We start from the raw sequence: 17,098 nt of genomic DNA, 5'->3' as shown, positions 1-17,098 counted from the left end.
TCTGACCACTGAACTTGACTAGTTTTGTCTGTTCATGTGCAGTCGTGTATAACAGAGAGAGAATAAACAGAATCCCCATGTGACAGTTTTTCAATTGTTTTGTCGAGCGCCAAGCGCTTTTTTCCAGTTGAAATGTCATCCAGACATCCACAAACAGTAGCAATGACTTTCCCAGACGCGCAGCCACATGTCTGACTCACTTTATCTCTATATTACGGAATATTCCAGCTCATTCCACACGTTTCACATTAACTTACAATGCACAGGGAAAGTCAAACAAGGAGAGCGTTTACCATTAACTATTAAACTCCTCCAGTCTGTACTGATGTGATGACCTGATATGACTGAAAATACACTGTACTTTAATCATGATTCTGTCTTTTGGATTAACATGACAATATAATACGCTCAGTTTACAGTAACAAGATAAAACGAGATAATGACTGAATTTGCACACTTTACTGTATATGATCTTATGTGAGCTGCCAACACAGAGATGAGATGAAAAATTACAGAATTTAAAGGAGACATTCTTTATATTAAAACACTTTCTCAGGAGATGATGTCATCAGCATTATAGGTCATTATAGGTCATTATAGGTCTATTTTGTCAGAAGAGAAAGACTATGAATTTTAAATGTGTAGATCTGCTTATTTTATGTTAATATGCATATATTAGGTTCATTTTGTGATCTTCTACAAGAGGCACAAACACTAGTGAAATGCTCACTGTTGGCATCTAGCGCCACCTGCTGGTAAACACTGAGTCTGATTCTGTCAGGGGGTTTAATGGAACATTCCACCATCACTTTACTGCTTCTAAAACATGTTCATGCTATCATGATCCAGGTTAAAATGTCCCTATCTAGTGTCCTCTTAAATGATATCCATATAACAAGCATGTGTGGTGCAGTGTTAAGGAGTAACTAACTCAACTACATTGTTCAGTTGTGTGACATTAGTTCAGTGAATTCAAATGAATGATTCACTTATATTTAGCGTAGGGAACTCCAGTTTGGATGGTTCATCTAAATGAACTATTTCACATTAATGATTCACTGATTCATTTGAGACCTGTGCAGCCTTAAAGAGACTTTGCCTTCTTTTTTTGAAGTTAAATACAGTATTTAGTGTATGGCTGCTGTTTATTGCTGTATTTTTTCTAGTTAAAATAGTTTTGATTTAGGATAATTTTCTCTGTTTCATTTCATATTTTCAGCCTAATTGTTTAATGTGACCCAAATTAAACAGGCCTAGCCTATATGACTATCAGGGGATATCGGTGGTGTAGTCGGGGCCATACGCACGTATACATCCTATGCTTCCTTTTTTCCCAGGGCTGTTTGCGTACAACGACTTCTAAGGATATTTGCGTATACCCTTGGTTTACCCTCTTGTTTTGCTGCTTCAGAAGTTCATAATTTACTGTCATTAGTTTCCCTTTAACGGTACTGGATGCTGTTTTGTGAAACTGGAGATTCTTTGTTGTAACTGGTGCATTATCACTTGAATTCTGCCATTCCCCGCCCCTGACAACCGTTGTCGCCGCCATCATCGACTGAGAGAATTTATGACAGTGAGTAGAGAGAGAGAGAGAGAGAGAGAGACACCCTCACGCTGAAGCAGTATCAGGTCAAACTAATTAACAAAATATACCAAATGTCCTGTAACATAAGGAATAGTCCTGTAATTAAGGGAAAATATTGCAAATCCATACGCGATGCCGTTTGTCCCGTATTTTAGCGACACACACCCAACTGCTGAGAATGTTTCAAAAACCGAGAGAAATTGACCTGAAACACACACCTTTCACGTTAGATATCGGCTGTTTTAGCACAGACGATCAGTGATAATCAGCACGTGTTTTCTCTCAAAATCATATAGCATTTGAGTGCATGTTAATGCACCTATTGATGACATGCCATTACATTTAATTGCATATGTCAAAGCTCGTTCTAGAAGAGAGAGAGAGGTAAGAAAACTGCATTACTGCATCAATTCAAAATAATAGTTCAATAGTACAGATGTAGTTAAAACACTTAACATGATTTTTAAGCATTTTCTCTCCCTTACTCTCTTCTTCCTGGTTGTTGCATTAAAGCGTTTTTCATTTTAAGTTTAGTAGGGGACGTTCACACTGAATGCGTTTTTGCGTCCGCCGAGCTGTTTTTCAACGTAAAGCAGCGTCTCGCACAGGAACAGTTGTAAATATGGGTCATTCCTATGATTCTGTGTCATTTAACTCCCTGTTATATTGTTTAATTTCACCCGATTACAATTTTGATAGGCTTGTTAACAAGAATAAAGACTTTGTATAATGTTACACATTTCCGTGGGCTTAAAAGTTACATTTTAAATAACTGAAATCCTTTTCTATTGCACTGTCACTTCCTCATGTCCCAAAATCTGCACGTCAAACATCTTTGACAAAAAATTAAAGCTAAATCATTGGATTTCTATTTTCCCCCCACATACAGTTAAGAGTTTAGTGTTACATTCTCTCACTAACATGTATTCATTTGTGGTAAATGTGTCATTTTAACACTCATAGTGGAGAATTTTTGTGTCGCTTGATTTATTGTACACCCTGTTATGTCATGATACTATGACCTTTCATTGAAGATATATGTTAGGACATCACACACACTGGAGGTGACATCAGACATTCTGCAAGATTAATTTGAGTTATTTGCAGTTTATAACTCTATTGTTTTATTTATGTTTTCCTTTATTTTGTGGTGTTAGTCATATGTGCTCAAGCATACCATGTCCACCCTATTATGGAAAGATATATGGGAAATTATAAATATTAGTTTACAAATATGTTTGCTAGATATCAATCACAGACCATGTAGTGGCTCATTTATCCACTGAATGTCCAGCCTGTTATTGTCCACCCTGATGCTGCCCTTTTAACTGGATGGACATCTGAATGTTTTCAGTAATTTAGCTTCACCTATTTGAACCTATTTTAAGTATTGAGGAGCTTTTAGCTTAAAGGAATAGTTCACCCAAAAATAAAAAATATCAGATGTCTATGACTTTCTTTCTTCTGCTGAACACAAATGAAGATTTTTAGAAGAATAATTTAGCTCTGTAGGTCCATACAATGCAAGTGAATGGTGACCAGAACTTTGAAGCTCCAAAAAGCACATAAAGGCAGCATAAACGTAATCCATATGACTCCAGTGGTTTAATCCATGTCTTCTGAAGTAATATGATATATGTGGGTGAGAAACAGATCAATATTTGAGACTTGTTTTTACTGTAAATCTCCAGTTTCACTTTCTTTTTATTTTGGCGCCACGCATTCTATGTGCATATCGCCACCTACTGGGCAGAGAGGAGACTTAATAATAAAAAAGGACTTAAATATTGATCTGTAACTCATTTTAGCCTTAAAACACTGTAAAATAACTGATGAAATTTGTTAGCGGTTGTTTGAGTTGGCTCTTACCAGTCTGTATGAGGATCGTCGATGACCAGCAGGACTTTGGGTTTGTGTACGGCGGGTTTAGCCGGAGCGGCTGATGCAGCGGCCGCCGCAGCCTCAGCGTGTGCAGATGCTTTAGCTTGAACTGCGCTGGCGATCTGAGCCGTTTTCACCACGCTGGAGAACGAGCTGAGGAACCCTCCTCCAGACGTTGCGGTCCGGGGCGGGGCCTGCTGGTTCTGCTGGGGCAGTTGAGCTGGTTGGTTCTGTTGGGCGGGCAGCTGCCGGCGCTCTGTAGCTGGTGAGGCCGGCGAGCTGGTGGAACTGGACGATCTCTGCAGGTCCATCATGTAGCCGTTGGGCAGATTAGCTACAAAACTGCTGTCTGACAGACGCCTGCGCAGGTAATTCATGATGAAGCTGGTGATTAATCTGACAGAGAGCGAACAGGTCATATATTATACACAGTTAGAGAATTCCAGTAAACTGTAAACAATTACTAAAGTGTTGGCTTCTTTTTTAATGATGTTGGGTCAAAATGACAATGTTCGCCTATGCTTCTGACTGTGAGCAAGACCTTTCACTTATTAATCTCGTGCGACCCCGTGTACACATGCGTGGACACTGTATTTTGGCTTTGCTATAAGCAACGCATAGTTTAATTTAAACCGACTGAATACTGTTCACAAGACTCTAGACTGTCATATAAAGGGTTAAACTTCTGCCGCACCGAGTCACAACAACATGATGTTGATTTCCTTGAAGCGCTTATATGGGCACAGAGCCAACAAAAGTGCCTCTGGTAAGAAATCTCTTGAAGTTTTTTCATTGAAACCTGTTTGGGTGTAAAGAGTAGAGTCTCTAGTTTCATTTGATATGCTGCTTTCAAAAATCTGTTCATTTTTCACTCTTCAATGCGCTGATAAACATGATGTCCACATACGTGGATTTTGGGACATTATTCCCACAAAAGTTGAAAAACAGACGTTCAACTCTAACACATCTGTGGGTCATTTCACTTCATTTTAACATATATTTTGTTATATTTTATTTGTCATCACTGCACAATACGGTTCTATTCACTAACATTAGTTCATGTATTCCTATATATTTACTGTACATTATCACACTGAGAATAAATGTGTTCATGCTAAAAACTGATAAATGAGTCTTTCAGAGGCTTTATATGGAGTTAGGATGAAAATAAGGTGCATTTCAAACTGTTCTGAGACCAGTGCAGACAGACAGCACACTGGAGGTTAAGTCATGCACTAAATAGGGAGCAAGGGAGCATCCTATAGCTCTCTATGCAGTTAAGTGCATTCACTCCTAAAATCTGATCAAAAGTTCAGTTTCAGGCTGCAGATGATGTTTGGATCACTCAACATGTTTGACAGACATGTGACAATGATAATCAGTACATAGATTCAGAATTTATAATGTATCATTTTATTTTAACATGATTGACAGTGATTGGATGATGCTGGACATTACTTTGAATCTGAATTAATTATGCTAATTTATGATTAACATCTTAGAAACATGAATAATCAACACTCCTGCAAACATAAACAATTTGACGAAACAAATCTGACTTTCTATAGCTTAGAGTTATTTAACATTACACAACTTAGTCCTGCTGTACACATATGAGGACATACATTATTGAAACTAGGTGCTACTAGTTACAAATCAAAAGGGAAACAGAAAATGCTCACAGCAGTCACACGGGGGTCTCAAGCTTTAATTCTCTGTTTCTCGCTCATTTCTGCAAATCTATAAGCAGCATCTGTAGAATAATGATGCCATGAGCAGCGGACTGAAGCAGAACGGAGCACATTTTAGCCAAAGTTCTTGCATTCAAACTGAGCTGTGCATCTGTATGCGTGTCGACAGTGTGCAGAATTAATGTGCATGTCATTATAGTGCAGAACTCAACATCACAAGCTAAAAATACTGAACACACCACAGGAAACCAAAAACACTTGAAGGATTAGACAGATGATGCAGAGCTCCTCAGATCTCATGCTGAATTACTGAAGACGGCAAAACTTTACTCATAAACATCATTTAAACACATTAAAGGAAGAGTTCACCCAAAATGGAAAATTCTGTCATTATTTACTGACCTTCATGTCATTCCGAACCCGTATGCTTATTTAATTTTTCTGTGAAAAAGGAGATTTTTGAAGAATCTTCATGCAGCTCTTTTCTATACAATGTCCACGACTGTCAAGCTCCTTGATCGATACGTTCAGGGCCTTCTCAAGACAATACGATAGCTTTGTGTGAGGAACAGACTGAAAATTAAGTCTCGAATTTCTCAAATTCACCATTCATTTGCATATGCAAATAAGCACATTTATGTAACTTCACTACAGTAAAAGCCTAGTTAAAACATGAAGAAAATATGAGAATGTGTCATATATTGGGGGCAGACTGCTGTCATCTGGTGAAAAAAGACAAATAAAATGAAAATCATGTTATGACAATAATAGCCAGTAGATGGCGGCAGTGTTCTATGCAGCAAACTTCTGTTCATTAATTCTAAATTTTATGCATTTAAGTTATGCATTTCAATATATATTTAGACATTATCAAACTATTATTTGTTATTTTAAGTTTAGCTTTTTTCTTTTCTTTTTTTTAAATGTCAGAAAGATGCACTTTTTTGTCTGGAAGGATTCCGCACCTAAGCGTAAATTTCCTGTAGTGAAATAGGTCAACTTTCTTACATTGGGGTCAGACTCAGGCTTTGTTCTCTCTCTCTCTCTCTCTCTCTCTCTCTCTCTCTCTCTCTCTCTCTCTGTGTGTGTGTGTGTGTGTGTGTGTGTGTGTGTGTGTGTGTGTGTCATGCCCTCATTTATGATTGTGTATTCTGCATTGTGGCTGATTTGTATAGATTTAATTTGACAAAATTAAGTGTCACCAGTGTGTGTTTGTACAGTTGAAGTAAGAAGTTTACATACACCTAAGCCAAACACATTTAAACTCAGTTTTTCACAATTCCTGACATTTAATCGTAGAAAACATTCCCTGTCTTAGGTCAGTTAGGATCACTACTTTATTTTAAGAATGTGAAATGTCAGAATAATAGTAGAGAGAATGAATTATTTCAGCTTTTATTTCTTTCATCACATTCCCAGTGGGTCAGAAGTTTACATACACTTTGTTAGTATTTGGTAGCATCGCCTTTAAATTGTTTAACTTGGGTCAAATGTTTTGGGTATCCTTCCACAAGCTTCTCACAATAAGTTGCTGGAATTTTGTCCCATTCCTCCAGACAGAACTGGTGTAACTGAGTCAGGTTTGTAGGCCTCCTTGCTCGCACACGCTTTTTCAGTTCTGCCCACAAACTTTCTATCAGATTGAGGTCAGGGCTTTGTGATGGCCACTCCAATACCTTGACTTTGTTGTCCTTAAGCCATTTTGCCACAACTTTGGAGGTATGCTTGGGGTCATTGTCCATTTGGAAGACCCATTTGCGACCGAGCTTTAACTTCCTGTCTGATGTCTTGAGATGGTGCTTTAATATATTCACATAATTTTCCTTCCTCATGATGCCATCTATTTTGTGAAGTGCACCAGTCCCTCCTGCAGCAAAGCACCCCCACAACATGATGCTGCCACCCCCATGCTTCACGGTTGGGATGGTGTTCTTCGGCTTGCAAGCCTCACCCTTTTTCCTCCAAACATAACGATGGTCATTATGGCCAAACAGTTCAATGTTTGTTTCATCAGACCAGAGGACATTTCTCCAAAAGTAAGATCTTTGTCCCCATGTGCACTTGCAAACTGTAGTCTGGCTTTTTTATGGTGGTTTTGGAGCAGTGGCTTCTTCCTTGCTGAGCAGCCTTTCAGGTTATGTCGATATAGGACTCGTTTTACTGTGGATATAGATACTTGTCTAACTGTTTCCTCCAGCATCTTCACAAGGTCCTTTGCTGCTGTTCTGGGATTGATTTGCACTTTTCACACCAAACTACGTTCATCTCTAGGAGACAGAATGCATCTTCTTCCTGAGCGGTATGATGGCTGTGTGGTCCCATGGTGTTTATACTTGTGTACTATTGTTTGTACAGATGAACGTGGTACCTTCAGGTGTTTGGAAATTGCTCCCAAGGATGAACCAGACTTGTGGAGGTCCACAATTCTTTTGATTTTCCCATGATGTCAAGCAAAGAGGCACTGAGTTTGAAGGTAGGCCTTAAAATACATCCACAGGTACACCTCAAATTCAGTACACCTCCTATCAGAAGCTAATTGGCTAATTGTCTAAAGGCTTGACATCATTTTCTGGAATTTTCCAAGCTGCTTAAAAGTCACAGTTAACTTAGTGTATGTAAACATCTGACTTCAACTGTAAGTGTGTGTGCATGTTTTGCACTCAGCATGTTGTATAGTCTCACCCCTTCATTTCTGCATTGTGTTTCTGTGTTTGTTCTGCATTGTGGCTTATTTATAGATTGTATTTGACAAATAAATAAAAAAATTAGCTGTGTTTTAGTCTTTCCGATTCATTTCTTATGGTCGGTCAATTTTGACCGCGAACAATAAAGGTGTCGCTTTTTTACAACCATTTAGATTTATCCAATTTTTGTGTGTGTGTTCAGATGGCAAGTGGAGGAAAAGTCACCAAGTCTTGGACTGCTCAAGGAAACCATTCTTATTACATCAGGAAAAAATTGATTTAGGTAAAAAATGACCATACAGTACAGGAAGTTTAATATATATATATATATATATATATATATCGGTATATCGGTCGGCCGATATTAGCCTTTCACCGATATATCGTATCGGCGTATATTTTACCGATATGCGCAGATATGAAAACTTTTTTTCAGAACATATAATGCAGAAAACAATGCTTTAGAATTGGTGTCATAGCGTAGTTTGTCCAGCAGAGCGCACTCCAACTCCATCGTTTACAGAGCTGACTCTGAACTGATGGTGGCTCTGCAGACAGAGCAGAGTTAAACGGTGTGGCGTTGAGCGGTGTCTTCTCGGAAAGTTGCTAACTAGTTGGTGAAATACATACTGGAAAGTTAATAAAAAATTACCCCATCATTTTCCCTTTTCAATATTACTAATATAACGTTAACCTTGTCCCTGACAACCATGTCACTCATGTTTATCACATCTGTTTGCTGTTAGTCAGCTATAGTTTGTCAGTGCAGTCAGTAATGTAGCAGATTGAACATCAGAGCATCTTTTTGCAGCTCAGCAGACAACGATGCAGTGGTGGATTGTGTCTGATGAGTGTTGATTTCATGCTACGTTGTTATCTAGTTGATGAGACGCAATGCTGGAAAGTAAATAAACAACGTCCATCTTTTACTCTCCGTGACAACGAGCTTATAGCTAACTAGCTAATCACGTAGCTACTTTCATTGTTGTCAGCTGAGTGAAGCTAATGTGTAAACATGTATTCACCAAACTGTTTTGTTCAGGATTCACAGTTTGGTACCCCCTTCATCCGAACAATTCCAGTCGTTGCATTTATAAAACGTAATATTTAAAAGTCTGTTTTTGAAAGTTTCCCCTGAACTTGTATAGCAGAATACGGTGTAACACCGCTGCCGCTGTTTATCTTGACTCGCCAGTATTAATAGAGTCAGCATTTGACTGATACTAAACACTACTGATGTTTATTTAGCTATTTATTGTATTTTTATTTATTCTTTATTTTAATGGTCAGCAATTGACTGATAATAAACAGTACTGATGTTTATTTAGCTATTTATTGTATTTTTATTTATTCTTTATTTTCTCAGTTTTCATTTCTAGAATTTGTTGACAATGTATAAAAATAATGTCAAATATTCTTTGATAAAAAATATTTGTTAGAAAGCAGCCTTCTGAGTACCTTTGCATAGTCATATTGGTGAAAAATCCACATAGAAAAGGTCTGTTTTCATTCCAGCTCAAAAATTAAATATATCGTCCACCATACCGGTAATCGGTGAATTTTCCTTCTCTAAAATCGGTATCGGTCTCAAAAATCCCATATCGGTCGGGCTCTAGTCGAGACATGATGATATCAAAGCATGAACTAGTGATTCTGCATCCCTCAAACTGAGAATGGGGCGAAGTCGTGCAATGTGACGTAGATGGAAGAAAGCAGTTTTAGTGATGGTTCTAATGTGGGCTTCAAAAGTAAGAGATTGATCGAAAGTGATTCCCAGATTCTTAATGGTTTTAGAGGGTTTGGTCAGATTTCCAACAATATAGACACAAATGTCAATATTTCTGATAAGTGTTTGTGGCCCAGAAATCATGATCTCAGTTTTGTCAGCACTGAATTTGAGGAAATTACTGTTTAACCAAATTTTTACATCATTGATACAGGCAGTTTAACTGATGGCATGTGTTTCATCAAAATGTGCAGATGTATAAATCTGGGTGTCATCAGCATAGCAGTGATAACTGAGACCATAATGACGGATGATCTGACCTAGCCGGAGAACATAAATTATGAACAGTAGTGGACCTAGTACAGAACCCTGGGGGATACCCTGAGTGAGAGGAGCAGAAGGGGATTTGTTTTTCTTAATCGAGATGAAATATTGTCTGTTAGTGAGGTAGGAAGAAAACCAGGATAGAGCAGTGCCAGTAATACCAATATCTGAAAGTCGAATAGGCAAATGAAAACCAGATTGGAAAGGGTCTTAGAGATTATTAGCTGCCAGATGTGATTGTAACTGGGAGGCTACAAATTTCCAGAAGTTTAGATATAAAAGGCAGGTTAGAAATAGGACGATAGTTGCAGAGGGAAGATGGATCTAAGTTGGGACCTTTAAGGACTGGTGTAACAGCGGCAATTTTAAGATCAGTTAGAACAATGGCAGATGCAAGAGATGTGTTTATCATATGCAAAATAGGTGCCGAAATGACTGACTCAGCAGTGTTTAAGAAGGGAGGTTGGGCAGGGTCCAGCTGACAGGATGATAAGTTGAAATGTAAAATTGTAGGAGTGAAGGAGGAGAAAGGGTGGATAGGGTGTTCAGACAGACATTCATGCAGAGGATCTTCAGAAATGTTTGATGTGAATGTTTGGTAAATGGAAACAATTTTATCTTGAAAGTGCAGAAATGAGTTACAAAGTTCATCAGAGCTGTGTGAGACCTGAGCCAGCGGGTGAATTAGCTTGTTCACCGTAGCAAAAAGGGCTCTAGGTCTACAACTTGCTTTTTGGATGATAGAGGAAAAGTACATTGAACGTGCAGTGTTGAGTGCTGCTCTGTACTTCAGCTGATGTTCTGTAAGAGATAATGAATGAACAGTGAGGCCTGTTCAAGACGACGACCCACTCTCTTCAATGCCCGCAGTTCAGGGCACCAGCTTTGTCTTGATGGAGGCGTGCTCCTCAAGAGCAGCTGAGATAGCTGAATTATAATTTGAGAGGATGTTTGAAGGACAGGACAGGACAGTTTCAAAGAGTCAGAAAGTAAGGGTGCACAGACAGAGGTGGAGAATGATGAGGGGTCGACTGCTTTTAGGTTGCGATAAGATACCACGGTTTTCTTATATGAATTACAGCGAGGAAAATTAAATGAAAATTCTATAAGTTTGTGATCCGAGATGCCAATTTGTGTACCGGTTTTAGAAACATTATTAAGACCTGATGTACAAACTAAGGGGCTGTTTACACAACAACGATTTCAACGGAAAACTTTTTATGCTTTTTGGCTGTTCGTTTACACGACAACAGCGTTTTGGGGCCTGAAAACGCAAACTTTTGAAAACGGGTTTCAAAGTGCACGTTTTTGAAAACAATGCCATTATCGTCTCCATGTAAACGTACAAAACCGCGAATTTGTGAAAACGATGACGTCATGCTCACACGTATTACGTGTTCAGTCTATAGGCTTGAACTTCAAGAACTTCGTTCTTACTTCCAGGGCGAACAGACCAACATGAGATCACCAGTTGGAGTCCTTAAAAAGGTGGCGTGCTTTATAGTCCAGGGTCACTTGTAGTAATAAAGCAAACTCATCGTCTGTCCAGACAAAATTGCTTGATGCTTTCACCATCTTCATTGTTTGTATTCACCGCTCTGTGGAAGAATGCTTATGTGCGCAGGCGCGTAGTGTTTCTTTACAAAGTGATATCGCCAACTACTGACCTGGCATGCATAATACAGCGTTTTTTTTGTTTGTTTTTTTTTTCTCCCAATTTGGAATGCCCAATTCCCAATGTGCTTTTTTTGTTTTTTTAAGTCCTCGTGGTCGTGAAATGATTTGCCTCAATCCGGGTAGTGGAGGACAAATTCCAGCTGCCTCCACATCTGAGACTGTCAACCTCCACATCTTATCACGTGGCTCGTTGAGCGCGTTGCCACGGAGACACAGCGCGTGTGGAGGCTTCACGCCATCCACCGCGGCATCCATGCTCAAATCACCAAGTGCCCCACCGAGAACGAACCACATTATTGTGACTACGAGGAGGTTACCCCATGTGACTCTACCCTCCTTAGCAACCGGGCCAATTTGGTTGCTTAGGAGACCTGGCTGGAGTCACTCAGCACGCCCTGGGATCTGAACTAGCGAACTAACAAACTGCAGGGATGGTAGCCAGCATCATTTACCACTGAGCTACCCAGGCCCCCATAATACAGCATTTTTAGTCGTTTTCGCGGATCCGTGTGAACGGGGATCGTTTTGACAACGTTGTCGTCTGTACGTGAAACTTTTCAAAAACGCAAAGGAAAAACTTTTCTGTTTTGAGTACATTGTTTTTGTGTAAACATACCCTAAATCAAGTATATGACCATGGGTATGGGTAGAAAAATTCACATGCTGTGTTAAATTGAAGCATTCAAGAACATTCATGCGTTCAGATGTATTTGAACAATCAGTATCAACATGGATATTGAAATCACCAAGCAGTATAACATGGGGAGACATAGCACAGGCAAGAGTGAGTATTTCACTAAGTTCAGAGACAAGGTGAGGCTGATACTTTGGAGGTCGACAGTTCAATAGTGCCAAATCCTGACGAACAAATACGAAGTGTTTTGATGTGTTTTCATCTTTAGTTAAATGCCTCAGTGAAAGTGAGTTTGAGCATCTTGCCGATGCAAAATCAGTTTTACATCACTGTCTTTTTGTCCAGATTTATGGAATTGCTGTGGAAGATGAGCGATAGACTGACTGGAGATTCCGTGGTGAGCGATGGATATACTGCGGCCGCCGGAATATTCCGAGTTCACGAGAAAGTTCATATGTCTCGGAGTCTAAACGAGGATGGCAGTTTAAGACTCTAAGTCATGATGTCAGTAGTTGGATTTCCATTGCATGAATGCCAAGGACGAGAGCGAGGAATATAAAAAACACTTTAATAGATCAAATCCAAGACACGTTCATATGTGAGATATAGAGCAAAAACAGTCATGAGATGCCAACTACAGCAGCCACAATCAATGATATCGCATTAGCCAGAGCTCTGCCTAGTCTACACCTAACACTTGATTGAGAGGAAGGCTACCCAACTGGTCAAACAACTGTCAACACAGATGATAAAGAGAGTGGAGACTCACTCAATACCCATGCTGAGAGAGGTGAATGACAGACAAAGAGAGGGCTCATGACATACCCATGAAATGGAGTGTGAGCTATCCAGTCTCCAACGGCAGGTGAATGCTGTTTTTCTCTGGTGAGCAGAAAAAAAGTGAGGCATAGAATCAAATTCCAAACATGTTATAGATCCAGAAGCCAACAGGATTGAACTTTATGTGCAGACTAATAAATGAAAAGAAAAACAAACAGAAACAAACACGCAAAAAAAAAAAAATAATATATATATATATATATATATATATATATATATATATATATATATATATATATATATATATAGTCTGAATGTGAAGCGGCAGCCAAACGCACACAGCGTTCTCACACCGGAAATTGAGGAGTTTTCATTATTCTGCAAGTAAACATTCAAAGTATTTCAAACTCAGATTTCAAAGATTGTGGAGAATATAATGAATAAAAAGAAGAGTAAAACAGTCCAGTCCTCCACTGACGCTTCCGTTATAATGAATGCAACTGTTTCGCTACATGAGATGATGTCATGACGCACTCGCTTGCCGTGAAGAGCCCTGCGTCTGTGGAACATATGTAACTCTATATATATCTGTGGCACATAAATACCTCCAAATGCGTCTGTGGCACATATATAACTCCATATGCGTCTGTGGCACATAAATAACTCCATATGGGTCTGTGGCACATAAATAACTCCATATGCGTCTGTGGCACATAAATAACTCCATATGCGTCTGTGGCACATATACAACTCCATATGCGTCTGTGGCACATATACAACTCTATAAGCTTCTGTGGCACATATATAACTCCATATGCGTCTGTGGCATATATATAATTCCATATGCGTCTGTAGCACATATATAACTCCATATGCGTCTGTGGCATATATATAATTCCATATGCGTCTGTAGCACATATATAACTCTATATACGTCTGTGGCACATATATAACTCCATATGCGTCTGTGGCACATATATAATTCCATATGCGTCTGGACGGTCGCGTCGCGTCATTTACCGCGTGCATGTTCAAACACATATGAATTCCCTCACCGACAGCGAATAAAACACAATAAAACAGAATTCAAATATTAAAATCACAGCTATTATGTACATGAACGCTACTATTTCCCTGCAGGTATATTGAGATTTCTGTAGACCGATCATTATTATTTTAAATGTGTAAAATAGATCACACAGCATCTTTATAGATCCACCCATCAATAACTGGAGGAGAAAAATACAATATTCAATCTATATACGTAATTTCCCCTGCATACACTAATAGTACGAAATGGCATCTCACGGCAAGGCAATACGTTTATAATAAGTAATAATGTAGGTTTGGTGTATTTACCTCAGAAGCGTCTGTGCTCGTGCCACACCGACTCGCCGCATTAATTCAGTCGCATCTGATTGGACGAATCGGCTCATCTCATTAATATTTAACGAGGGAGACAGAGATGCGCATGTGCAGAGCTGAGAAAGCTGCGCTGCTCAAATCTAATGAAAACGTCATCGATTAGATTCGTGTAAATATGATTGACAATCAAGAATAAAAAAATGGCTTAATCTTATATTTCTTAAACATTATGGAGAATTATTTAAAGAAGCCCCTGGTCACAAGGTGCTTGTTTTTTACTTTAACCTGCTCTTGTTGTATAGAATTTTACTGGTTATTCTCCTGTCTTGATTTTTCATGATAATTGTACTTTTATCTTTTTGCATTTGTTTATTAATTCAGTTCAAAGTGGCTTTATTGACATGACTGTAAACAATATAATATTGTCAAAGCAGATGTTTTTTTTTTTTTTTTATGTATATAAAAGTAGAACAAAATTTTTAATCTATAATTAACAAGTAATTCATTTATTTATTACTGATCCTGAAATTTTGTACAGTATTTTTGTTTGACGAAAAAACCAGTGCTCACAAAATAGTAAAATAATGATTCATTATTTCTATACAATATATAGAATTATATCACATTTCTATAATTATGTAAAATAAAGTCCTTTATATCATTTCTTAAATGTATCTATAATGAGATCTTTCCTGACTTGACTTCCTCCCTATGTGACATAGTGAATGTGTTTATATATTGTTCAATATGTGCAATTTGTACGTTTTAGTGAACTAATTTTGTAATAATTATTTTTCAATCAAATAAAAATAGAAAGAAATGTACAATTAAGTTCAGTTTGAAGTTTTAGCACAAAACACCACCTTTACCTTCATATTGTTGTGATCCGTCCTAATAGAGTAGAATATAGCTGTAATATCACTCAAATGCACTTCAGATGTCACATGATGAGGGATAAATGTGTGAAATTACATTCCCTACTGATTCAAACAGCAATGCAAAATCAAACACATTTGAGTCATTCTGTGGCAAATCAACCAGAGGTCCCCAGCTCAAAATTTGGATTTTGATCTTTATTTTTTCCTTGTGAAAGAAATACACAAAGATGAAAGCTAAAATATGAAAAACCATGCATCAATATTTACCAAGTAATCCACTATTATGTAGAAGGGGGTCAAAATGGCACTTTTCACCTTTTGATTTTGGAGCAAAACCACAGATCAAACAAATACCCTTAGAAAGGTGTCAGCATCATGATTTTATTTGTACACACAGATTGGTAGATCTGTTACTAAAATCAGTTGACTTTAGCAATCCTTGTTGCATTATATGCCAATGGTGAGAGTCCAAAAATGGGAAAAAGCACTTTTCGTGTTCTTTTTCCAAAGTTGGCGTGCCTATAACTCAAGAAGTGTTAAAGAAATCTTAATATCCTTTTAGATTCTGGTTCAGAACAAACTTTTCTTTTGGTATCTTCATTTCTAAGGCTCTATATGGTTCACTCTCAGAGATATGGGGATCTCAATGTTACTCCATGTCAAATTGTTGAATTTTACCCATTTTCAATGGTCAAAAACCAAATGTGGGTAACTTTGCATATAGCTGATACTTTTTGTATTTTAAAGAGGAATGTCTGAAGTACAAATAATGTTGAAACTAGAACTGTATCTTGTTTCGCTGCATCAAAACAACTGCATAGAAAATACCAATTTAACAACGTCTGAGTCAAAAATACACTGATATGGTCAAGTTGAATAAATGAAGGTACATTTCTAGTTTCAACACAATCTGTACTTCAGACATTCCTCTTGAAATACAATAAGTATCCGCTTTATACAAAGTGACACACATTTGATTTTTGACCATTGAAAATGGGTAAAATTCAACAATTTGCACATGGAGTAACATTGAGATCCCCATATCTCTGGGAATGAACAATATAGGGCCTTAGAAATGAAGATACCAAAAGAAAAGTTTGTTCTGAATCAGAATCTAAAAGGATATTAAGATATCTTTAACACTTCTTGAGTTACAGGCACGCCAACTTTGGAAAAACAACACGAAAAGTGTTTTTTCCCATTTTGGACTCTCACCATTGGCGTAAAATGCAACAAGGATTGCTAAAGTCAACTGATTTCAGTAACAGATCTACTAATCTCTGTGTACAAATAAAATCATGATGCTGACACCTTTCTAAGGTTATTTGTTTGATCTGTGGTTTTGCTCCAAAATCAATTGCCATTTTGACCCCCCTCTACAAAACAGTGGATTACGCAGTAAATTTTAGCTTTCACCTTCAATTATGTATCTCTTTCACCAGAAAAAAATGATCAAAATCAAGATTTTGAGCTGCGGACCTCTGGTTGATCTGACACAGAATGACCCATTTATACAAAATTAGACCGCACAAATCAGCCTAGAGATGATCTGTGTCAAATGTTGATCATGTGTTAGACTAAACACAATGCACAACAGGTAATGTTTTTAAAAACAGAAGAGATGTGAAGAATACTGTGAACATGTAGCTTCTCAACGACTTCTCAGAGAAAGGACACAAATAAACATTTGCAGAACTGATCAAAGATATATTGAACAGTTTTAACACACATTATTCACACACTGCATATAACACTAGTATTGTAACTCAATTGACTTTAAATAATAAGCAGAGATGTGATGTCCACAACAGACAGCTACATCACTGAATAACAGTGTTTCTCCTGTGTAGGGGTTTTGGAGGCATTGCGT

The 17,098-nt window shown here is 38.0% G+C and overlaps 2 protein-coding genes across 3 annotated transcripts in view; both read right to left on the bottom strand.

Annotated features, from left to right (window-relative positions):
- Positions 1-14,376, bottom strand: part of LOC127435192 (synapsin-3-like) — a 111,190-nt gene extending 96,814 nt beyond the window's left edge. Inside the window, exons 1-3 of the mRNA XM_051688458.1 lie at positions 14,345-14,376; positions 13,031-13,087; positions 3,458-3,865 (exon numbers count right to left, since the gene is read on the bottom strand). Coding sequence (XP_051544418.1) covers positions 3,458-3,846 — 389 coding nt within the window. The 5' untranslated portion in view covers positions 3,847-3,865; positions 13,031-13,087; positions 14,345-14,376. The remainder of the gene's footprint in view (positions 1-3,457; positions 3,866-13,030; positions 13,088-14,344) is intronic.
- Positions 14,377-16,563: 2,187 nt separating this feature from the next.
- Positions 16,564-17,098, bottom strand: part of LOC127435180 (protein mono-ADP-ribosyltransferase PARP12-like) — a 21,118-nt gene continuing 20,583 nt past the window's right edge. For both annotated transcript variants that reach the window (XM_051688437.1, XM_051688438.1), the window contains one exon: positions 16,564-17,098. This exon is cut by the window's right edge and continues 779 nt beyond it. The gene's annotated coding sequence lies outside the window, so the exon portion shown is untranslated.

The sequence above is a fragment of the Myxocyprinus asiaticus genome, chromosome 45, assembly GCF_019703515.2.
Source record: "Myxocyprinus asiaticus isolate MX2 ecotype Aquarium Trade chromosome 45, UBuf_Myxa_2, whole genome shotgun sequence".
In the NCBI taxonomy this organism is placed as follows: Eukaryota; Metazoa; Chordata; class Actinopteri; order Cypriniformes; family Catostomidae; genus Myxocyprinus; species Myxocyprinus asiaticus.
Note: the sequence above shows the minus strand (reverse complement) of the source record. Positions and strands in the feature narration are given on the sequence as shown.